Raw genomic sequence first — 24,772 nt, forward strand, 5'->3', positions numbered from 1 at the left:
TTAGAATATGGTAACATATTTTCATATGTTCCGTATTCTAAAGCTGCGCCTGCAAAGGCCTAGTAATGCATGGGTTTGTCTCCCATGAGATGGTGTTTCACGGTCTTATGCCGCGGAATCCTTGTAACTAATTTGATTAAATAAATAAAATATTGGATTGAGTTTAAAAACCAAAAGGATTCCCACCGAATACTAGTCAGTGCATTGTCATATTTACTCACGCGTTGGAAATTTTTCGCAACACTAATTAAAATAGAAAATCCTGATCTAAAAACATGACTAGTACGTGAACATCGAACGGGCTAATATTTCACTATACTGGGGTATGCGGGTGGATAAATGATTATGTGATAGAGTTCGTGAGGCTGAAGTGTGAATGATGAATGTTTAGAGTCGAGAATCGTGAACGTGACAGAATGAAGTTGAAGTATGAACGAAGAGCTTTCTACAATGCTTGAAGAGCAAATACTGAAAAGCAAAATAGAGCAAGTATGACGCTAACATGGTGCACTTCTAATATAGGGCTGGCAAGGGAGGTTCTTAGGCCCCCTGAACTTGCGTTCGACGCTACCACCACCCACCCCGCCTAGGATAGGATGCACCCCTTCGCTAAGAGCGCTACCCGCCCGTCCAACACGTTGCATCCAACGTGTCAGATTGGCGGACGCCCATAGTATAGACAAAAGGCTGCAGTTTACAATATGTAACATATGGTCGTGCGCCACATTCTAAAGCTGCGCCTGCAAAGGCCTAGTAATGCATGGTTTTATCTCCCATGAGATGGTTTCACGGTCTTATGCCGCGGAATCCTTGTAACTAATTTGATTAATTAAATAAAACATTGTGTTTAAAAACCAAAAGGATTCCCACCCTATACTCGTAAGTGCATCGTCATATTTACTCTCGCGTTATTTTTCGCAACACTAATTAAAATAGAAAATCCTGATCTAGCAACATGACTAAAGGGGAGCTTTAAATTATGCTTGAAGAGCAAATATTAAAAAGCAAAATTAAGCAAATATGACTCCACATGCGTCCACTGCTAATATCAGCTGGCAACGAAGGTTCTTAGGCCCCCTAGTTCATACGCCAGACGCTACATACCACCCATCCCGCCTGTTTAAGGCACCTGGCCGTAATGGCACCTGGCCATTAAGGCAGGATGCACCCCTTCGCTAATAGCGCTACCCACCCATCGAACACGTTGCATCCAACGTGTCCGAGTGGTGGACGCTAATAGTATAGGCAAAAGGACTTTAAGACAGCTTAGCGTATGGAGTGCGACATACTTAAATGTCCCGTACTCTATGGCTGTGCCTGCAAAGGCCTAGTAATGCATGGTTTTATCTCCCATGAGGTGGTGTTCACGGTCTTATGCCGCGGAATCCTTGTAACTAATTTTATCACATAAAAACCAAAAGGATTCCCACCGAATACTAGTCAGTGTATAGTCATATTTACTTTCGCGTTGGAAATTTTTCGCAACACTAATTAAAATAGAAAATCCTAATCTAGAAACATGTCTGGTACATTAATATCTAACGGGGTAATATTTCACTACACAAAGGTATGCAGGTGGATAAATGGTTATGAGACAGAGTTCGTGAGGTCGAGAACCATGAACGTGACAGAATGAATTTCAAGTTCGAAAAGGGAACTTTATACAATGCTTGAAGAGCAAATACTGAAAAACAAAATTGAGCAACTATGACACTAACATGGTGCACTGCTAATATCAGCTGGCAACGGAGGTTCTTAGGCCCCCTGAACTTGCGCTCGACGCTACATACCACCCACCCCGCCTGGACGTCGTAACGCCAGGACAGGATGCACCCCTTCGCTAAGAGCGCTACCCGCCCGTCCAACACGTTGCATCCAACGGTGTCAGATTGACGGACGCCCATAGTATAGACAAAAGGACTACAGTTTAAAATATGGTAACATATTTTCATATGTTCCGTATTCTAAAGCTGCGCCTGCAAAGGCCTAGTAATGCATGGGTTTATCTCCCATGAGATGGTGTTTCACGGTCTTATGCCGCGGAATCCTTGTAACTAATTTGATTAAATAAATAAAATATTGGATTGAGTTTAAAAACCAAAAGGATTCCCACCGAATACTAGTCAGTGCATTGTCATATTTACTCTCGCGTTGGAAATTTTTCGCAACACTAATTAAAATAGAAAATCTAACGGGCTAATATTTCACTATACTGAGGTATGCGGGTGGATAAATGATTATGTGATAGAGTTCGTGAGGCTGAAGTGTGAATGATGAGTGTTTAGGGTCGAGAACCATGAACGTGACAGAATGAATTTCAAGTACGAAAGAAGAGCTAATACTGAAAAGCAAAATAGAGCAACTATGACGCAAAAATGGTGCACTTCTAATATCAGCTGGCAACGGAGGTTCTTAGGCCCCCTGAACTTACGCTCGACGCTACATACCACCCACCCCGCCTAGAACAGGGTGCACCCCTTCGCTAAGAGCGCTACCCGCCCGTCCAACACGTTGCATCCAACGGTGTCAGATTGACGGACGCCCATAGTATAGACAAAAGGCAGCAGTTTATCAAATGGAAGATTTGGTACTCCGCCACATTCTAAATCTGCGCCTGCAAAGGCCTAGTAATGCATGGTTTTATCTCCCATGAGATGGTGTTCACGGTCTTATGCCGCGGAATCCTTGTAACTAATTTGATTAATTAAATAAAACATTGAATTTAAAAAGCAAAAGGATTCCCACCGAATACTAGTAAGTGCATCGTCATAGTTACTCTCGCGCTGGAAATTTTTCGCAACACTAATTAAAATAGAAAATCCTGATCTAGCAACATGACTAAAGGGGAGCTTTAAATTATGCTTGAAGAGCAAATATTGATAAGCAAAATTGAACAAATATGACTCAAACATGCGTCCACTGCTAATATCAGCTGGCAACGGAGGTTCTTAGGCCCCCTGAACTTGCGCTCGACGCTACATACCACCCACCCCGCCTGGACGTCGTAACGCCAGGACAGGGTGCACCCCTTCGCTAAGAGCGCTACCCGCCCGTCCAACACGTTGCATCCAACGGTGTCAGATTGACGGACGCCCATAGTATAGACAAAAGGACTACAGTTTAGAATATGGTAACATATTTTCATATGTTCCATATTCCAAAGCTGCGCCTGCAAAGGCCTAGTAATGCATGGGTTTGTCTCCCATGAGATGGTGTTTCACGGTCTTATGCCGCGGAATCCTTGTAACTAATTTGATTAAATAAATAAAATATTGGATTGAGTTTAAAAACCAAAAGGATTCCCACCGAATACTAGTCAGTGTATAGTCATATTTACTCTCGCGTTGGAAATTTTTCGCAACACTAATTAAAATAGAAAATCCTGATCTAGAGACATGACTGGTACATTAATATCTAACGGGGTAATATTTCACTACACAAAGGTATGCAGGTGGATAAATGATTATGTGATAGAGTTCGTGAGGCTGAAGTGCACATGATGAGTATTTAGGGTCGAGAATCGTAAACGTGACAAAATGAATATCAAGTACGAAAGGGGAGCTTTAAACTATGCTTGAAGAGCAAATACTAAAAAGCAATATTGGGCAACTATGACGTAAAACATGGTGCACTGCTAATATCAGCTGGCAACGAAGGTTCTTAGGCCCCCTAGTTCATACGCCAGACGCTACATACCACCCACCCCGCCTGGACGTCGTAACGCCAGGACAGGATGCACCCCTTCGCTAAGAGCGCTACCCGCCCGTCCAACACGTTGCATCCAACGGTGTCAGATTGACGGACGCCCATAGTATAGACAAAAGGACTACAGTTTAGAATATGGTAACATATTTTCATATGTTCCGTATTCTAAAGCTGCGCCTACAAAGGCCTAGTAATGCATGGGTTTATCTCCCATGAGATGGTGTTTCACGGTCTTATGCCGCGGAATCCTTGTAACTAATTTTATTAAATAAATAATACATTGGATTGAATTTAAAAACCAAAAGGATTCCCACCGAATACTAGTCAGTGCATTGTCATAGTTACCCCCGCGCTGTAAATTTTTCGCAACACTAATAAATCTGAAAATCCCACCCCCCTGTGGGGGCCAGCCCATATAATAACCTGATGCCAATTTCACGAATAAAATCGGAAAAACGTTTCAATTTCAAGAGTGATTTCCTTATCAAAGTAAGTAGTTGGAGTAATTAAAAGTATTCATGCTTATTACTTTGATATTGAAATCTGCTCATCGCGAAATAAATTCTTGTACATATAAAAAAGAAAGTGTATTGTGAAATCGGAGGGTCATCCGACTTCTCTACATTTTTAAACTCGAAATTTATATGTATATGTAAATATGTACAAGAAAACCCTATCCTGAGCTAAGGCATAAAATACACAAAAAAACAATTTGCACGATTATCATTGTATAAAATGATACAGTGATATTCGTGGGTCACTATGCTCGCTCAAAAAATAAAAATTACAACCAATTCCCGTGTCGCTACGGACCATTCGTCCTACGACATGATAGAAACCGGAGGAACTTTAAAGCATGCGACTCACCGATCGTTGACTTGCACCACTGCACTCGCCACGCATTTTAGATTGATCCATAGCTCGTCTGTTGGCTCGTCAAAGAAACTGTACACCCACTGGCAAAGCACTCATCTGAAAGCATAAAAATCACGATTCTTGAACGATATACGTTTTCTCTCAATTTGTTGTAGTTAATATGCTAATACATAGGATAATTCAAAAATATGCATGCAAAACTATATTGGAATAACTACACTATAAAACATGGTAAAACACATGCAAATACATCCCAAAACACATGAAGATCAAAACCATAGAACACCATAAAATAGTTGCAAAATTATAGTAAAACAGATAGGGTACCACTCCATAAAACCCACTAATAAATCCGTATAAATATGCCAAAACACATAGGGTACCACTCCATAAAACCCACTAATAAATCCGTAAATATATGCCAAAGCACATAGGAAACCACACCATAAAACACAATAAAGCACATGCAGATACATGGGGTACCACACCACACTAATGCACTTGTATAAAAAAGTTAAAACACATGGGTGACCACGCCATAAAACGCACTAATATATCCGTATAAATGTTCCAAAATACATGGGAAACACTATAGGAAACACCATAGGCACACACAATAACACTTGTGGTAACACACTGATAAATCCATGCACGAATATCCATGGTGTCAACCCGTACCGGTATATGTTTGACAGCTTGATCCGTATCTTCTGGCGGTCGCGATAAGACTGATTAGATTTGACCTCCCTCTAGGTCGCGCTTGTACCGGCGCTGCGCGCGCAATCAAACGTGACGTTTCGCTTCACCGGTTCCGCGGCCGGCTACATTTAACTATTTCTATCTGATATTTGTTAATATTTGTTTAATTATTATTTTATATTTTACAATTGTTTATTAATCAAATTATTGTTAAATCTGTTTAAATTGTTTATTTCTTTATATTTCCGTGTGGGTATATTGCAAAATTTTGTTTAATTATTCTATTAAAAATTATTTAATTATTATTTTTAATTTTACAATTGTTGATTGATCAAATGATTGTTATATCTATTTAAATTGTTTATTTCTTTAATTTTCGCGTGGGTATATTGCAAAATTTTGTTTAATTATTCTATTAAAAATTATTTAATTATTATTTTTAATTTTACAATTGTTTATTAATCAAATGATTGTTATATCTATTTAAATTGTTTATTTCTTTAATTTTCGCGTGGGTATATTGCAAAATTTTGTTTAATTATTCTATTAAAAATTATTTAATTATTATTTTTAATTTTACAATTGTTTATTAATCAAACGAACGAACTGCGCCCTACAGAATGAACGAGAAACTAAACTTCTGGTCTGTTTTACCTTGTTGACGTCTTTCGCGAATGAACAATCAACGAAATCGTAGTTTTCAAATTACGTCTACCTGGAGACTTGTACATCATCCCTTGGGTACTCGTTTTATTCTATCCGACCCAAAGAATATCAGTCTGGTCCCTATTTGGACATACGATTCACAGAAATGTTTATATTACGAATAAATCAATGCAGGTGAATCCGATCCGCCATTTTCTTGGCCGTTGACAGACAGCAATTTCAATATTTTATAAGTTTTTGACAATTTGGATAATATAAGGACCAGACAAATATTCTTTAGAACCTCCTGAACACGTCCCTCAAATTTTTTTATATTCTGTTTAGAAATGAGGACGTAATTTGAAAACTCGCGTTTAGGGATTTCTCTAGGGACTGTCGGTAAAGTTTTCGACGCTCGCATCACCTTAATTATAAATTAATTACATAATTTAACTTCAACTGAAAAGGCACAAATCTGACTCTCTTTAATTCTATTTGTTTTTAAATTAATAATTAATAAAATAATTGCTTGATAAACTTGTGTTATCGATCGGTAACTTGTTGAGAAGTTTCCGCCGTTTTTGCTTAGATGGCGCTGGGATGGAATTTTAAAAATACTTGATTTATGGCGGTCTTTTCAAAACGCAAGTTTATCAAGCAATTATTTTATTAATTATTCGGTCTTGCACTAATTTAAAAACAAATAGAATTAAAGAGAGTCAAAATTGTTTTATTTCAGTTGTAAGTGCGAGATGTCGTAGTATTAGTAGGACTGACATAAAATCCTCATTAGGTAATAGCAACTGATGCCAACAGAAGTACAAAAAAGTTACAGAAAGTTGATAAATCATTCTAAACTGTTCAACTTTGACAACTAATATTTTAGAATAGAATTTGATGATACTTTAAATTTAAGATAAAACTGAATAGATCTAAATAATAACTGTATAAGAATGGAAATAATGAAAACTAAATGTCAACTTTGTTAGTGTTAAAGTTGTTTATACCGCAGTGCGGAAACTTACACGTTGCTTTAGTATTAATAAATAGCTTGTAAGAAGAGATTAATGTTGTAAAATGAAATCAATTTGACTTTGTTTCTATCCTGTTAAAGATAAATAATTTTAATAATGTACATAATATACTTCTGTATAAGTTTGATACTTAGCGTGTCATCGGTGGTTCAGGGGGTTAGTACAGCCATAAGTTTATAATAATTCGTAGTTTGTCATGTATTAACAAATTTTATCACAATTTCAGAGTGAATTAGACTATGATGGATGGCTGCACCTAAGATTATGGCATGCGTTCAATGATGAACCAGAACCCATTTTCATAGAACGTGGAAATGTCACAATATCTAGTGTACGAAGTGGTGCATCTGTTATTGGGCAAAACGGATTATTGCATTTACATATAAATGAGTTGAAAAACCTTGCCAAAAATGATGGGAAGTATAGACTCAAAGCAGTAGCCCGTACCTCATCTGGAAATGAAATAACATTTTTAACTTCTGTACCAGCGGTAATTGCACTTCCTTCATCATTAATAACTGCTACATTTTATAAATAACATCTGTATTTCTATTCATTTCTACAGTGTTATCTTCTCGGTTCTGATCTTGAAGACGTAATAACAGTTTGGCTGGATAGTGCAGCCGAACCAATAGTTGTAAGCCTTTCCTCGCCTGGCCCATGTAGTACAGAGAGTCCATTTACAAACATGTGGACAACTAACGTTGTTGTTAAATATCCTGATGGTGGTCCAGTTCCAGACACTGCTACGTACATTCAGAAACTTGAGCGCGAAAGAGAAGCAAGAGAAAGAGGAGAAGCTAAAGATAACAGATCTTTCCTTGCAAGATACGTAAGTTCTTTGTTTCGAACAACATTCATATTTTTATTCTCCAATTACATATCATCGTATGCTTGTTTCAGTGGATGTACATTGTTCCTGCATTAATCTTTGTTGTTCTGTCATCTGCAACGAATCCTGAAGCCGGAGGAGCAGGAGGTGGTAGTGGCCAGAGACAGTGAGGAGACCGTATCATTACATCTGTGGGTGCGGGTATTTCTCGAAGAGTGTTCGTGCGCGGATCGTTTATTTATAAAATATAATAACATAATATCATAATAACAATTGTAACAATCATAATTACATCTCCTGAATAAACTCAATGATTTAAGTAAAATTCTTCGTTCATTTACATTTCTACTTAACCATTTTGATATTCTATATAAAAACATAAAAATCTATATTGATGTGTTACTACTTTGCCTCTCTTTGAATACTAACAGCTGTAACTATGCACCATCAATATGTATAGTTTAATACAGAAGATAAGGTTCACAGGTGTAACAGGGATCAATAATCCACCCCCAATGAGCAAACCATAGCCTGTTAGCACTATGCATTAGAATATGTGTAAACAAGTATGCCAGTTTAAAAATGGCAGCGTTTTCTCTGAATATCGAGAAACACGTGGAGCCTGGCCTTGTCACTTGCGGCAAGTTTGACGGTTCCCATGCATGTTTAGCGGTGGCTACTTTTGGCGGGAACATTTTGGTGCACAGTCCTCACAGGCAGCCGCAAATAACCGGTCATGATCATGAGCAAACTGACAGGAAATTATCTTGGAGTGGAGAGTTGGCTGAACTTCAAATTGGTACCAAGGTGAAATTAAATATTTTTCTCACCTGATCCAAGATTAAATTTAAAATATTTCTATTAGATTACTGCACTTTGTACTGGTCGACTTGGCGAAGATGAAAGGGATATCCTCTTAATTGGGACCGTCACTCATGTTCTTGCTTATCACATTGAAGACAACTCTGACATCTTCTATAAAGAGGTACCTTGGATCATTCTAAGCTTATCAAGAAGAAGATACTTAACTATTTCTTTCTCCAGATGTCTGATGGGGCAAAATGCATACTCATTGGAAAATTAAGCTGGTTATCAAATCAGGTTGCAATAGTGGGTGGAAATTGTTCAGTGACCATCTTGGACTCGCAGGGTGCAGAGATATTCTGGACAGTTGTAGGAGGTGTGGTCAGCTCTCTGGCAGTCTTTGACTTCAACGGGGACAATGAGAATGAGGTAAAACTAATCAAAACTTCCTTCTATGAATTATTCCTTAATGCATACTGAAATCATTGTTGAAAGCTGATCACTGGCACGGAAGACTTTGAAATAAAAGTGCACAAACAGAGTAGTGTACTATGGGAGGTCAAGGAAACAGCCCCTATTACCAGCTTAACAGCTATCCCTAATCGAAGATTCGTTTATTCCGTCGGAAATGGAACTCTGGGCGTCTACGAAATGTCCCAGAGGCTCTGGCGTGTTAAGGTCGGTCTGAACAAAGGAATAAAAATAGATGAGCAGAAGGTTCGATGCGATGAATTTTTCAGTCGAAGCACAGGGTGGTGGTTACGCGTAGCTTCGACGTTAATGGGGATGGCACTCCGGAAGTCATAACCGGCTGGAATAATGGAAAAGTGGACGCCAGGTCGTCCGACAGTGGAGAAGTAATTTTTAAAATCCAATTATCAGCTGGGGTCGCTGGAATCGTGGAGGCCGATTACAGGAGGCTAGGCAAGCCTGACCTGGTGGTAGTATCTACAACTGGAGAAGGTAAAACATCATTTTCCTGTGACACTATGATATTCCTTTCAGTCTTAATTATTTAATGAAGTATCTTTTTAATTATGAAGAGAAAGAATTGGAACATTCAGTTGATTCAAAGTTGATTTTAGTTAGAGGCTACAGTTCCAGTTCCACGATGGACACTCCAGAACCTGGTGAAGCTATGCGAGAACTGTTAGCCAGGAAACAGGTGTTGCAGATGGAACTCAGGCAAAGGGCCTCATCTGTTCCCAACATGTACCATGGGACCAAATTGGCTGTCAGTTTAATGACGTCTAGAGGTGCTGCACGTGTGTCCCTTGCCTCTGGACCTGGACTCTTGGTCAGTCAATCAACTGATTCATAAAATTGTTTTTTACTATTTATCCTTTAACTTCAATTACTTTCAGATTCATTGTGCCATAGTATTTACTGAGGGAGTGTTCGAAGGTGAAACCCTGGTTGTCCATCCCAGCAAACCAAGAGGAGAGCTGGAAATAGAACTCCATCCAGCGAAGAACACTCCTGTGGACATGCATGTGAAGGTCTGCGTAGGTCCAGCTGGAGCAGATTTGCTGCAGGTATGAAATACAAGTCAGCGTTGAATAGAATACTCACTGTTGGAATATTTCCTCATTCTTATTTAACTGATAGGTGTTTGAGATGACCCGTCAGCTGCCTAGGTTCTGCATGTACGAAGTCATAGAGCATCCTGAGCAAATTGCTGATGACTTTAAAGAGAATGTAGTCACAGCTGAGGTATATTAATGGATGGAACATGGACTAGTAGACAATGATGCTTTTCTATACATCATTTTACTGAAAAGAGGATGATTTTTTAATACTTCTGCTTGTTCAGCTTGCAGAGAGACCTCAGAGGATCGCTCTATGGTTGAACCAGTGCCTCATCCTACCGGAAGAGTTTGAAATAAAAGAAGACGATACGAACAATGGAGGCATTGAACTGTGGCTTCGTGGGATGAGGGACGACACGGTCCATTGTTTCCTAGCAAACTCCACTGGTAAAGTGACCATTCATACAGAGGATTCTGCGTTTGCTGGCGACATTATTCAATCGCTAGCCATGTATTTGGGTCTAAGAGAGCTTTCCTCCGAGGTCACGTTTCCGGCTGAAGAGAAGAAGCTTCTGAACGCATTGGAACGTGTCAGAGGTGAACGAAATTCCATTCCCTAAGTTTCTAAATAAATTTTCATCATCAGTAATCTGAATCATCTTGCTATAGAACTGAAGGAGATCGATGCCAAACTGCAAGCAGAGGCAGCGAGCGAGACTACGTTGCTGAAGAATATTATAATTCGATTGGAAGATGCAAGAATTCTTGAGAACGTCGAAGAAATGAGAAGAAGATTAGTGCAATTGAAGAATGTTAATGCGGATTTGATAAGAGAGCACGAAATCAGGATGAAGAGTTATCGAGAGCTCACAATGAACTTGAAGGAGTTGAACCTTGGAGTACAACGTGCAGCTAGATTAAGAGGTAGCCTTTGAAATAAATTTCTATCGGAGGATGATATAATCTTTGAATCTATTTTCAGTTGGGAAAAGTTCCTCGAGCACGGTGGCTCGTTGCAGGGCGGCTATTCAAGATGAAAATCCAAAGGCACTCACAGTGGCAATAAGACACGGTTGAATTATACAACGATTGCGCTTTTTTTATTATTGACACTTCACGTTAATAAATACTGTTTTATAATAAATTTTAGTTATTATTCTAAAAGAAATTTGAAACCCAAGCGATCTCAGCAGGGCCGGTCCTGAGATTTCGGGGGTTCCCGAAATTAAATAAAATTAACATTAAAGCTTGTATAACTAATTTAGATTACTCTTCTTGAATTCTTAGACGCAAAATCGTCTTATGGGGGCCCTGGACCTTGCGGGGCCCTAGGGGCCCTCCTAGTCTGCCTAGGCCCAGGGTCGGCCCTGGGTCCCAGGCACCCCTAGCGGGTTTGAAACCCTTCGGATCAGATTTCTATTGAACTGAAATATACCAATCTTCAATAAATACATTCTAGTACTATAAATCGCCGATTCAATGAGTAGTTCCTCGCACGGAGATACTGAATCTCCTCTTGAGCGGAACAGGAGAGGGTCGTCGGAGAGCGTTCAAAGTACTGTCAGTGGATGCCCTCACCCTGAAGGAGCTTCCCTGCTGTCCAGAATTACCGGGCAATTCCGTCAACAGCTTGGAGATGTCGGTAAAAACGGCCATGACCTGTCGAATAAAAATAATCGGGCCAGTCTGTTGCTATCGTTACATAACCTATATGTGCGATTATCTATTCAGCCACCGTGCCGAGTATTTTTCTCTTTCTCTCGCATTATCACAATACCGTTTCTTTTTTTTTACGTATCGGACACGTGTACGGTGTTATCGATATAAATTTTTATTCAACCCTTTCGAATCGAATCGAATATTTCTGTCGGCAATCGGGAGGTGAACAGCGAATGAAACGAATCGGGGAGAGCACGATCGTAGGAAAAAGGAAAAGGAACGCGATAGATAAAGTGCTCGAGATTCGAGCAGACGGTGTCTGCGGATTATAATTAATTGTGAAACAAATTTTTAATTGCGGCCACATTACGATACCCTTGATAAGCAGGGACGATCATGTCCGATGCTGGTGTATCTCTCAGCCAGCTCGGTCGCGATACAGATTTTGTTTACCACTTCTCGATCACGCGTAAACGCCATGACCGATTTCCCGGTGAAGTAAACAATCGCTTTAGAAAAATAACCGGACCGACGATTAAATCGATCGTGCATCGGATCGGGTATTGTCGATTCGCCAAATTGCCCTCTTCCGCGTTCGGAATAAGACTTCCGGTGATGATTATCTCGATCGGGCTCGCCAGACGTCTTGGTCGATCAATGACGTAGTACTACGTCAATCGGCTCTCTGTATCGTTTGCCCATGATATACCGATGATCCGTGAATTTCGCTCGATAAAAGCAATTCGCGTTCGATAAAACGATCGGTTTGTTTGTAAATTTTACTCGCACGTAGTACTACGTTCGTCGGGTCCGGAGAATTTTCGAAGATAGCCGACGAGTTGTTTGCATGTTAACCGTGTTTACGAACGATGCGACGAGTCGAAAATATCAGAATGTAAACAACGTAGTACTACGTTGTATGCAATGACAGGAATTTTTGAGTAGAAACGTTGGAGAGATTTTTGTACCCTTAAAACTTTCGTAATCGATAACACTTTGCTATCTGTCTGTCTTCTCGGACGTTACAAAACTAAACACGTAGTACTACGTCACTTTTTTTGAGTAGAACTTTGTGGAAGCGTTCGATGGATCTTTTCGCAATTGATTGTATAATCGAGAAATAGGGTAAAATGAAACACGTACTACTACGTTATGCCCGGGGATCATATGTATGTACGGGGAAGGAGTCAATGTCAGTGTTACGTCAAATGCTTCCATCATTATCGTTCGAGACGTAACACGACCGTGTCAACGACTTCTGATTTTTTTAAAGCCGATGTCGTGCTGTTGTGTCATCTCAAATAGCATGATTTCATGCTTCAATTATACAAAACTCTTCTGGTTTTAATTAAAATTAAATTCCTGCGTTTTAATTAAAATTAAATTCCATATAAAAAATTCAGTAAAATCGACAGAAGATCCAAATAACGTAGTACTACGTTTAACCCTCGAATAGCGTTCTGGGTCAATCGAGAGCCAAACTTAGAAATATATACAAGGAGATTAATTTAAAACAATTTTCAGAGGAACAGTTTAAAATAATATGAAAGAAATTAAAATTGGAGCTCTCTCCATGGTCCGCCATCCGAGAGTTCATATTTATATGGAATTACAAGCTTCCTGGTACAACATTCTTAATAAATCTTTACGTAATTAATTTTGTGAAATTAAGATTAAGGTATGGTTGAGAATAGTTACCTGTTCGACAGATTCTCTGACAGAAATCTCGTGAAATGCATTAGCCTCGATCTCTTCGGCTCTCTGACGACCTTCCGCAGTGGATACTACCCTCTCGCCAGGTGTGTACGTTACGTCTGCTTTATTAGCTATCAGTACCACTACGGGTGGCACTCGCCTAGTTTTCCTTGCGTGTGATACTAAGAACCTAAGATAAATGGAGAATCAAATTCTATTTATCTACCCCTTGCAATATTACAAGTTTCACCCTCTTTTAAGTTCACCCTTCGCTCGGCGCGCGTTCCTTTGGCATTTCTTGCACAACCCTTTGATATTTGCACAATTCATTAAAAATAGCATCGATGCGTCGATACACATTTTGCTCGAGGAAAATATGTCTCTGATATTGTTTTAAATTCTCATATACCCTATTTCTATGTGGACTATTTTTCATTAATTTTATACATTTTAATTAAAATGTAGCGAAACAATAAAGGGGCTTATTTGTTGAAAAAAGAATTTCATTTTCAATTTTTGGATTCTATTTTTTACATCTACTTACATTCATTTAACTACCAAAATGACTGGCTTCTAGTTTCTTATTTTAATTTATAAATTTTATAAAATTTCATCTTTACTGTTCTACATTATTTTAAACTGAAAAACAAATGTGCATCAAACTTTGGTTTCCTTTTTTTTTTGGAGTACTTTTATAGTTCATATTTTTTGTAATTCAAAATATAATATTTTTAAGACAGAAAGTCAAGAGATGTTTCATTTTTAACAGTTAAAAATAGTTCTAATTACAATAAAAACATGGTTCCTATACAGAAGAAAGATTATTATTTTTTCGTACTATAGTTGCAAAACACCCTAACAAAAATTGCAATATTTTTTTCTTACCGAAGACGAGACGTCTCGTCGAAGCTAACCCGATCGGACACCGAATAAACCAGAATAATCACATCTGCCCATCGTAGTTTCAGCTCGGTAGGTGGTGGCAAGTATCCCGGGGGGTCAGTTATCTCCCACGTGGCATCCAGGAAGTTATCAACCTTGTATATCCTCTCGGTACTGCAGTCGTATTCGCCTATGTATCGTTTCGTAGCGAATCTCACTGCCAGAGCTAAATAACAATGATTTCTTCTTTTTTATTTTACATTTAAATTTTTATATCTAAATTTTACGATTCTTACCAGTTTTACCGACACCCTGATGACCCAACAGGATCGCTTTAACGAACCTTGGTTCCCTGCTGGTCAGGCCCAGATTCCATGCTATCGGGGGACTGATTCTTTTCTTCAATGAAGCCGCTGGTGGACTGAATCTCTCCATGACTTGACCGTCACTGCTTTCCCTCGGATGCGTCCCATCGATTTATGAACCCTCTCTTTTACCCCATGATATTTAATACACGTATTATTATGCGTGTATCCTTCGTGCCTACCTTTCCTCCTCGTTGAACCGTGCTTGGTAAACAAACGATCGATCGTACCTTGTTTTATTTCATATCTATTCATGAACTTCTTTCATTAAGCAGAATCTTTCATGTTCATTCAGAGTTTAAATTAATTCACGTTGTTAGTCGAATTTGTAAATACTAGAATTAATGATTAAATAATGGATTTTATTTGTATTCGGAAGAGAAAAGATGTGCAACATTTTGAACCATTGCGACCCTTCATTGGAGTTTTGTTTAATTTGTTATCTGTAAAAGCTAGGAGGTTCTTCTCTAAATTTAAGGAGTATCTCCCTTAGTAATTTTTGAGGGGACAGTGCAAAATTTAGAAAATAAAATTAAAGCTTTTTCCACGGTCTGCCGTCTTGGGGCTCTCTCCATGGTCCGCCACGTCGTCGTTTTGGGAGTTTCTCCATGGTCCGCCATCAAAAATTTTAAAACTCCATGACATCGCAAAAGTACCTTTAATCAAAGACTACGTAGCTCATCTTCGCTCAAATTACTCCGCCAATGACCATTCAAATCTTCTACTTCAATTTATTACACCAGAGGAAAATGTGCCTTTTCGCTCTAGATACCCTTTTCCCACCCTATGACTCTGTCATTTTACTTCCTGCTCGCTTTGAGCGTTTCCTCTCTCCTTGATATCTAGTACAGCTACATTCCTTGGATTTTTCCCTGTATGTGCACTGGTGCCCCCAGTGCTCCCTCTATCTGTTTCTTAATTTTCCTTCTCCGATTACTATGTCAGCAGGTTTTTTGAAAATTTTCCTGCTTCTCACTTAAATCATCCAACAATTCATGTTGGTAACGCGAAGATAAATTTCTTTTATTAGTTGGTAAGCGAGCATCTGCCCGCAGAGACAACTTATACGGGAGTCCTGGAGATTGGGGCACACCCTCCCTGTCTCCCGACCTCATTGCAAAAAAAAAAAAATATATATTTCTTACTTTTTCAGAAAAAGGGTCAATCATTGCATGGGGGTCAATAATTGCTTACCTTACCCTATAAACCGCATGAACCTATAAATTTTACTCTGTGAAATTGAAAATCACCGCCTAATAATTTCAATAAGTAAAAGTACAACTCTTGAAAGTTCTGAAATTTACCGTAACATCAAAGCTTGTAATAGTTTACCATAAAATCATTTCCTAAAGATCCACCCGAAATTCCTAAGGCTCGAACGAAGAATCGTCTGATATTCTCGGATTCTATGGCGCCAGGAGCCTCGAAGCAAACGCAAAGGTCGTTCCATACATATGTACATACGTTCTAATCAAGATTCTTCGTATCAGTGTCGTTAGGTCAAACTTGGAACGATCGTTTCGCAATTCCAGGCCCTCCTGCTGGATGGAATAAAACCGAGCATCGTGGCAATTGCACTCTCGGCACGATAGGTCCTGGGTTAGGTCTGGGTTATGTTACATGGAATAACGGCACGCGTCCAATTGGTTGTTATTACTTTTATGTAAGACACATCAGACGCTCGTTGCTTTATCAATTATTCTTAACCCTCTTCCTCTTCGATCGCGTTTCACACACTCCGATACCGTGGATACATCTGACTCACTGCCACTTTCATTTCCCGTTGCTTCCACGTATTTTCCTTGAATTTTTCTGTAAACGCTGGTAAACTGGATATTTTGGAAGTTTTTGATAAAGCTTATCGTTCAATGAAGTATTTATATTATTATCTGTATCGTGCATCGTTTTTATCGTTTGATTTTGTTGTAGAAAAGAAACGTCTCTCTCTCTCTCTCTTTCTCTGTTTTTTATTTTTATTTTTTAATTGTGAAACGATAACGGAATATTTACATATACTGATATTTAGCTTGAGAAAATTTAATTGGAATTAAATCTTTGTTTTTGAAAAGCGTTTGTTTTTCTCTTTATAAGGAAAAGTGAAGTAATTATGTTTGTCCGGTTATTTCAGTGAAAATAATGAAGGAGTGAAAATATCGATGAGGAAAAAAACACGGCATGTTTTGTACACTTTTGTTTTCGATCCTCGAATAATCAATATTAATTCTCAAAAAATTCCAAAATAGTTCGTTGACTTCAATTTGCATTCTAAAAATATTCGATATTACTTATCAACGATAAGCTCCCTTTTTATTTCTATAATACATTAATATCTTAACTCGGTTATATTCGGCAAATTTTATGTCTGATACAATCGATAATTAACGTTGATACCCTGAACTCAATCAATATTCTTTTTTGTAGTAATCTTGCAATTATTTAACCTGTTAAGTAATTTCAGCTTGATTATATTTATTTCTTGAATCCCATCATCCAGTCACGTGCAAAAAAAAGTTATAATCAGTATTAATTATAGAGAATTGTTCATTAGGTCCTGAAACTAATTTTCTACATAATTACCAATTTACGATATTTCTTTAAAATAAAGAAGTATTTGAGGGATGGAAATACACCTCTTGATTATATTTATTTCTCGAATCCAATCTTCCAGTCACCTGCAAAAAGATAATTTTTTATTAGGCCCTCAAAGTAATTTTCTTCATCATTACCAATTTACAATATTTTTTTAGAAATAAAGGGTGGAAATACACCCCTTGATTATATCCATTTCTCGAATCCCATCTTCCAGTCACCTGCAAAAAGAAATAATAATAATTAGTATTAATTAGGAATACACAAAATTTTTCATTATGTCCTCAAGGTAATTTTCTTCATCATTAACAATTCTAGAAATAAATTTTTATTTCTAAAAATAAAAAAGTATTTAAAGGGTGAAAACTCACCCCTTGATTTCCAGTCACCTGCAGAAGAAAAACAATAATAATTAGTATTAATTATTATGGTTATAAAAAACTGTTTATTAGGTCCTGAAAGTAATTGTCTTCATCATATCCAGTTTACAATACTTTTTAGAAATAAAGAATCATTTAAAGGATGGAATATACACCCCTTTACTCCACAGAATTAAAAACTTTCAAACATTTCCCTGCCTCTGGCATCGAATTAAATCAGATTCGCAAAGTAGAAGCTTACGAAATGAACACGTGAACCAATCCACAGACTAATGATAACACGGTCCACACAGAACATTAATATAATCCTTGGCGACCTCTTGCGGAACTGCGATCACGTCGACTATTTTCGCTTTAAACACGATACTATCTCTGCCTTGTCTCGTAACAGCCAACCCTGTCTCACATTCCTGAATACAATCTGAAAGTCTCCAGTCTTCACCCTACTGACCAACTTTCTTCTCAGATCCGTTGACCTACACTCGATTTAGGAAATGCAACCACCTAACAGTGAACCTTCCAGTTGCAAGATACAAAAATTTGCATTAAAATTGGAAGGGGTTGAAATGAAATTTATCACCAGGTGTAAATCTTCATCAGCGACCATTAAAATCCGAAACTTTATTCGTGGAAGATATCGAGGTCGTTAACACCGAGTTCGAGGAGGCGTCTCTAAGATTTTTCACAGACGATCAAGCGGTTCCATTCATCCGGGCTATTCGGTTTCCAGGAATTCTGGATCAACTTCTCCTGAATCTCCACGGAGGCGGTGTTTCCTGGTACATCAGACCGGCCATTGATAATCTAAATATAGACGCCACGAAGTCGGCCGTGTTGAAGGAAAGCGTGCCGTTCCCCGGTTGACCTCATGCGAGTACCAAGGGGTTATCACCGCGTGTAACTCGCGGCCCTTATCGCTTATCGTTGCCCTGGCCGCCGCGCCATGGTAGCCGAAAAAAAAATGCGCCCGCCGGAGTTACACCGGCCGATCGAGAAATAGAGTACGAAAGGGAGGCTGGATAAGATAACCGTTGGATACCGATCGATCGATCCGAGTCGACGACCGGTAATTATCGTGTCTCGAGGATGATCTAAGGGACTCTAGCACGAGACTGACGTCTGACCTCGGGTTCGAGAAATTATGTTCTCGAAGGGGGGTAACAGGGGCCTCCAGGCGCCAGTTAGAGGTTCCATGGTGAAGTTTATCAGGGCTTCTAGCAGTGGAAATCGAAAACATCTATTTGTTGGGAATTCTGATAGGAGGATTCAAGGTAAATTTGAAGAAGATTGCTCTATCATTTGATGTTCCATTTTCTAAAGGTTTAGGCCTTTGATGGAAAAGTTGAGGACCACAGGTGAGTTGGGAAATATTTTAAAAATAAAAAATTCATTACTTCTAAAAAATATTGTAAACTGATAATGATGAAGAAAATTAATTTTAGCACCTAATGAACAATTTCCTATAGCCATATTAATTATTAAGGTATAATACGCACGACCTCGGATGGCGGACCAGGGAGAGAGCTCCAAATTTAATTTCTTTAGAAATTATTCTTCCAATACATGAAATTCTTTCGTTTCAAAATTGTACATCTAATTTTAGGTTCATATCCTTGTATATGTTTTGAAAGTTTGGGTCACGATTGACCTAGGCTCCGCCGTTCAAGGGTTAAAACGATTAAAGAGAATAGATAGTTCTTTAGAAATGTGTACGTTGATTTTTTTTGTTCAATACATTTGATAGATTGTATTTTTTGTAGATGCTGTTTGTTATTTTCGTGGCTCGAGGGAAGGGAGTGTTATTGATGATCTATCTGCTTATCAGAGATCCTACCGGAGCCAATTATGTGTCTATTATTTCTAAAGTCAGTTAAGTTCTATGACCCAACGAGATATTTTTGTTTTTCCTTCGAATCTATGGAAGTTTAAAAATATTTTCGATTGACCTTTCGGTGAATATCTCTGTACACGTTGCCCTGTGCAACTAAATTCGAAACCGAATATGAAGTAATGAATTTTTAGATAGAAAATCACTGTTTAGATAGTCAAACTTCTGCTTTCGTTTATATAAAGATTTTGAATAATAAATTATCATAGACTGGCTGCACAATTTTTCTGTACCCTCGTTTGTTATTTTTTAACAAAGTTTTATTAACTAACAAATGCAATTTTCAAGTTGAAAAGAGTGATTTTTCGCGGGGTTTGAAATACTTGGAGTGGGAGGATCTATCGCGCACGCGCAGAACGACTCGCCAATTTATGGCGCGAAGGTGCGCGAATTTGGATTTTCTTTAATTTCAAGAAATGATTTCACAGATTTTGCGAGGGTTTTACCGCAAATGTTTCTGTGCAACGAGATTCCCCGTTGTTCGACATGACTCATCGAGGTGTTGATAATTCTCGAACGAAATTGGTAAACAACCAAGCGTTTGTTTCGTCGATGATCGAAACGTTTCCGGTAAAAAGTCGATTGTTCTTTATTTGCTTGTATGTACATACGTTATTGACATAGCGAGTGAACCGCCATAAACTCGTTCACTGTTATTCGTTCATATATTTATGTCGATAAAGTAATCTCGTGGCGCATACATTACCCTGAGGCATAATACCATAGGACTAAATAAATATTTGCCTGATTATTGCGGTTTGATTATTTTAAGGACAACAAATGAATATTTATACAAACAAATAATTTTAAGTTAAAATCTGCTATCTGTATTAAAAATTTCTATCAAAGAAAATGAAATATTAAAACTCAGTTTAATTTGACTAACATTAACTTGGTAAATATTGAATATAAACTCTGTAAATTGACACAGAAATTGCAATTCAATTATACTTAATCTCCCAATTTCAAGTATTTATTGTAATTGGAGCAATCAAACATTTGAACCTGGTAAGTTCAAATGTTTAATCTGAAAATTTTTATAAAAATCTTGGAAGGCTCGATGAAGATTTAAATGAATTCCAAGTTGTATTACTTGAAAATTTCTAAGAAGAAGTTTGAAATATCCATCCAGACAATGGTACTCACTTTCACAGAAGCCTAATTGGAAACCGCATTGATCTTCACATTTCCCGGAATATTCTTCCCGATCTAACACGATTCCTTTCGCGATAGCGAAGGATTGTTGACCAGCCAGGAACGATCCGCGAGCGAACGAACGAAGAAACGAAGCTGATCTATTAATAAATGAACGCTCTGTAAAAAACCTATTACCCCGTCCAAGAATAATTGCTGCACTAAAGATTGTCGTTTCAATTATAACGCGGTACCCATTAACGCGGGGCGCCCGTTAACGGACGCTCTTTTTTTTTCCTTGTCTCTTTTCAATTGATTGACCTCTGAACCGATGTGAACGGCCAAGATAGCGTGGCCAGTTCTCTTCTCTCGCGAGCCACGATGTGTCATGTACCTTATTGAATATCTCTCGTGTTTGTTCGTAACAACCAACGCGTCTATATATACGTGTATACGGGGAGAAACAAAAATATTCGAACGATAACATAGGTATACAATAAAAGATCGCACGAAGTGTATCGGTTCGTAATTTTCTAAAATCTATTTCTAAAAATTTTTTATAGGAGATTATGAGCTGTGTTAAGTCCTCGAGGTTTCCTTTGACTAAGGGTAAGTGTAGGGAAAGTCTAGGGATTCGTAGAAAAGTTCTGGGTAACTCTAGGAAAGTTCTAGGGAACCCTAGAAAAGTTCTAAGGAGATCTAGGAAAGTTCTAGGGAACCTTGGAAAAGTTTTGAGGAACTCTAGGAAAGTTCTAGGGGGATCTAGGAAAGTCTAGGGAATTCTAGGAAAATTCAAAGGAGACCTAGGAAAATTTTAGGGAGACCTAGAAAAGTCTGGGGAAGCCTGGGAAAGTGTAAGGAATTCTAGGAAAATCTAGGAAGACGTAGAAAAGTCTAGGGAACCCTAGGAAAATTCTAAGGAGACCTAGGAAAATTGTAGGGAGACCTAGGAAAATCTAGGGAGACCTAAGAAAATTATAGGAAACCCTAGGAGAGTTCTAGAGTCTTAAGAAAATTCTAGGGAACCCTAGCAGAGTCCTAGGGAGCTCTAGAGAGAGTCAAAGCGAATCTAATATTAAGGATTCTCTTACCTAAGTAGAAATGCTCGTACCAAGTACTTGTAACTTTAAAAATGAAATATTGCAAATATAGTTTCCAAGATTTGACCAGAACACCCTGTACGTACCCGTGAGTATATTAATAAATGCCACACACATAAGGATAAGGTTTCTCGGTTAAATATAGAACAATAACAATGAGCCGACCACTCGGTCGGCGTAATATTCCGAATATTTAGTCACCCGCGTCGAAGAAAGTGATAAGAGCAACCGGTCAAATGAAATCACACCAACATTTAAATACAGCTTCAATTTCCGCCCAATCTCACCAAGGGTTGTTTACCGACACATTCGGCTACTTTTACCGATTATATCAGTGTGTTTACACGGATCATTATTGTTACACAACATACGTAATTGCACGCAGAACGCACATGTTCCGAAGAGCAATGGTCGGGACGTGTTGTTCACGAATCGGGTTACACCAACAGCAATTGTGTAACTTTTGTTTTCCTGTGACGTCAATCACCATGAAAAGAGGATGACTTTTCTAGAAAAAAATTTCATACAATCCACGTCAAACCATCTCAAACTTCATTCAACTTCAACCTTTCTAATATGATAATCAATTTAATTTGAACAATTAACGGTAGTAGAAAAATAAATTTAACAAATGTTCTCAAACATGTTGCAACTTCCCTTGAAACAACCTCAAACACCACTTCAACTTAACTAATGAAAAGAGCTTCTTAAAAATTTATTTTACCTTCATTTGGAAGTTGTTCGACAACAAATTTTCGCAAACGTGTTACAACTTGACTTGGAACAACCTTAAATATAAGACCAGCTTAATTTCAAACCATCGTCCATCTACTTGGAAGGCTAATGAAAAGAACTTCTTAAAAATTCATTTTACCTACACATGGACGTTGTTTGACAACATTGTCAACAGCAGACTACTTTATACGACGTGGATATTTTCCGACCGGTATCACGATTACGGAGTCGTCGACACCAGGCTGTTTCATCGACACAGCCAGGTCGATCGTGGCGTCTGAACTTGGACCTCGCCGGCGTAAATCAGCAAAACAACACGGTCTCCTCCGATTGCATGCATAATTGTATTATATTTTTATACTCGGTCCGTTCTGCTTGTACCCGTGCTCGATCCCCTAGGCAATTTGTCCCTATCGAGAAATTCCACGGCGGTTTGCATCCGTCTAAACCCGGTATCTGAAAGACAAGGAACTGGGATGAAAACGTAGCTGCTTTGTAAACAGGTGATCATTAAAAATCCTATTTAAGATTTGAAATTTGAAAAATTTTATTTCAGATACTTAGGAGTACTCTTAAGTATTTGAATTTAATTAGAATAATAGTTTATTTTACAATATTAATTTTCTAAGATTTTATAATCATCCTGGGTGCGGTCGCTCCCCTTTCATCTTATTTTCCTCGGTGTTCATGACTCGTTTCTTTATCAAGAGTAAACGCGTTAAAGGTATCTCGAGTGCATAGAATTCTGATGCAACTCGCTAGTTAGAGGATCGGCCGATTATCTTGGCGAAGGTTTACAGACTCCCGGCACGACGGTGAATGCAGTTTCTTGATCCGAAGCTGACCGCGAGAAAAACATCGATGGCAGAGGTAGCAATCTATGAAATTGGAACATGAACTTTTTGATCTTTGCTTGCTGCATTCCTATAAACAATTCTTCTACGATTCTATCGTTAGGTTCTCGGAAAAAGGAAATCGTGGCCGATTGAAAATTATCTTTACACATGAGAAGGGGTAACTGTAAGTTTCCGGAGTCTGGGTTAATTAAATTAGAATATTATCAAAGAAAGTTCTGTCTATGTTAATTTTTATTTCATTACCGTTAGAATAATTGAAAATCTATTGCTTTTGAAAAAATGAAAAATATAAAATAATCCTCTTTGGATTCTTTTAATAATAAGAAAAGTGCAATCTTTGGAAAACACATTGTTTAAAAGAAATTCACCCATAATAATTTCTATTTCGGTACCGTTAGAATAATTAAAAATCCATCGCTTTTGAGAAAATGAAAAATATAAAATAATCCTCTTTGGATTCTTTTAATAATAAGAAAAGTGCAATCTTTGGGAAACACACTACTTGAAACAATTTTTTTTTATTCTTTAATTGAATAATTCTATTAAATCAGAATACTTTTAAAACATTCTATATTAATTTTTATTTGGGTATCGTTTAAACAAGTGAAAATCCATCGCTATTGAAAAAATATAAAATAATCCTCTTTGGATTTTTTCAACGATTAGAAAAATGCAATCTTTGGGAAACGCATTATTTAAAAGAATTTTTTAAAATTCTTTAATTGAATAATTGTAACGTCTCGGTGGGCAAGGAGACAGCAATTGATAACCGAGTCATCAGCCTCGGTGTAACGGTGTATTGACCGAGTCGAAATGGACCAAAGGGCGAAAAAAAGAAATCGGGTGTCAAAGTATGGCAGCTGGATTTGCGTGTCTGCCAATTATTACGAGTAATCACGATAATGGGGTGTGTCAATCGGTCAGAGGAACGGCGCGAGTCGAAAGACGATAGAGAGGAGCAGACAGAGGTCAGGCCGCGTGCACTAACCAGTTGCATAGGGGGATGTGTGCATGAGCAAGGTGCATGATCAGTCAACGACAATGAGGTAAGTACGGGTAACATAGATTAGGATGATCCCCGACGAACACCGAGAGACCTACTTCTTCCACGTGTACTGCACTTCTCTCTATCGCTCTTATGCCCATCCTCCTCCTCCTCCTCCAACTCCTCCTCCTAGTCTTTCAATTCAGGAAGCTTAGATCGTCGGGCCAATTTCATACCGTGCAGTTGAACCTTAGAAACTGAATTGCGATTCATCTTAGAGAGCTATTTATAGAGAACTATGCACTTCTTTGTCTCTTTATGGGTTGATAACATTTTTCTTTTAAGGGAATATCATTAACATGTTGAATGCCAGGAGGGT

General features: G+C 38.2%; 3 protein-coding genes across 4 annotated transcripts in view; 2 read left to right on the forward strand and 1 right to left on the reverse strand.

Annotated features, from left to right (window-relative positions):
• The first annotated feature begins 6,732 nt into the window (after positions 1-6,732).
• Positions 6,733-8,116, forward strand: LOC114879873 (ER membrane protein complex subunit 10). The gene is made up of 4 exons (XM_029195229.2): positions 6,733-7,115; positions 7,186-7,449; positions 7,525-7,791; positions 7,863-8,116. Exons 1-4 carry the CDS (start codon positions 7,056-7,058, stop codon positions 7,959-7,961), a joined length of 690 nt encoding a protein of 229 aa, XP_029051062.1. The 5' UTR covers positions 6,733-7,055; the 3' UTR covers positions 7,962-8,116.
• An 82-nt stretch (positions 8,117-8,198) lies between these two features.
• LOC114879871 (Bardet-Biedl syndrome 2 protein homolog) lies at positions 8,199-11,377 on the forward strand. The gene is made up of 11 exons (XM_029195226.2): positions 8,199-8,598; positions 8,657-8,776; positions 8,836-9,024; positions 9,091-9,273; positions 9,336-9,558; positions 9,681-9,892; positions 9,960-10,130; positions 10,204-10,308; positions 10,409-10,721; positions 10,794-11,048; positions 11,107-11,377. The coding sequence occupies exons 1-11, from the start codon at positions 8,374-8,376 to the stop codon at positions 11,199-11,201; spliced, it is 2,091 nt and encodes a 696-aa protein (XP_029051059.2). The 5' UTR covers positions 8,199-8,373; the 3' UTR covers positions 11,202-11,377.
• The window catches only part of LOC114879872 (ras-related and estrogen-regulated growth inhibitor), an 83,479-nt gene continuing 69,909 nt past the window's right edge, over positions 11,203-24,772 (reverse strand). The window contains exons 3-7 of one of the 2 annotated variants that reach the window (XM_029195227.2): positions 15,920-17,397; positions 14,657-15,835; positions 14,364-14,586; positions 13,482-13,668; positions 11,203-11,783 (exon numbers count right to left, since the gene is read on the reverse strand). In XM_029195227.2, the coding sequence (XP_029051060.1) occupies positions 11,601-11,783; positions 13,482-13,668; positions 14,364-14,586; positions 14,657-14,795 (732 nt within the window). In that variant the 5' untranslated portion in view covers positions 14,796-15,835; positions 15,920-17,397 and the 3' untranslated portion in view covers positions 11,203-11,600. Of the gene's footprint in view, positions 11,784-13,481; positions 13,669-14,363; positions 14,587-14,656; positions 17,398-24,772 lie in introns of both variants that reach the window. The other variant, XM_046286817.1, reaches the window with a different exon arrangement.

Source organism: Osmia bicornis, chromosome 8 (assembly GCF_907164935.1).
Source record: "Osmia bicornis bicornis chromosome 8, iOsmBic2.1, whole genome shotgun sequence".
Taxonomy (NCBI): domain Eukaryota; kingdom Metazoa; phylum Arthropoda; class Insecta; order Hymenoptera; family Megachilidae; genus Osmia; species Osmia bicornis.

Coding starts and splice junctions, on each gene's coding strand:
- LOC114879873 (XM_029195229.2), top strand. CDS start 7,056: ATGTACATAATATACTTCTGTATAAGTTTGATACTTAGCGTGTCATCG. Junction 7,116..7,185: donor TGTCATCGGTGGTTCAGGGG/GTTAGTACAGCC, acceptor TCACAATTTCAG/AGTGAATTAGACTATGATGG. Junction 7,450..7,524: donor TTTTAACTTCTGTACCAGCG/GTAATTGCACTT, acceptor TCATTTCTACAG/TGTTATCTTCTCGGTTCTGA.
- LOC114879871 (XM_029195226.2), top strand. CDS start 8,374: ATGGCAGCGTTTTCTCTGAATATCGAGAAACACGTGGAGCCTGGCCTT. Junction 10,309..10,408: donor AGAATGTAGTCACAGCTGAG/GTATATTAATGG, acceptor CTGCTTGTTCAG/CTTGCAGAGAGACCTCAGAG. Junction 11,049..11,106: donor ACGTGCAGCTAGATTAAGAG/GTAGCCTTTGAA, acceptor ATCTATTTTCAG/TTGGGAAAAGTTCCTCGAGC.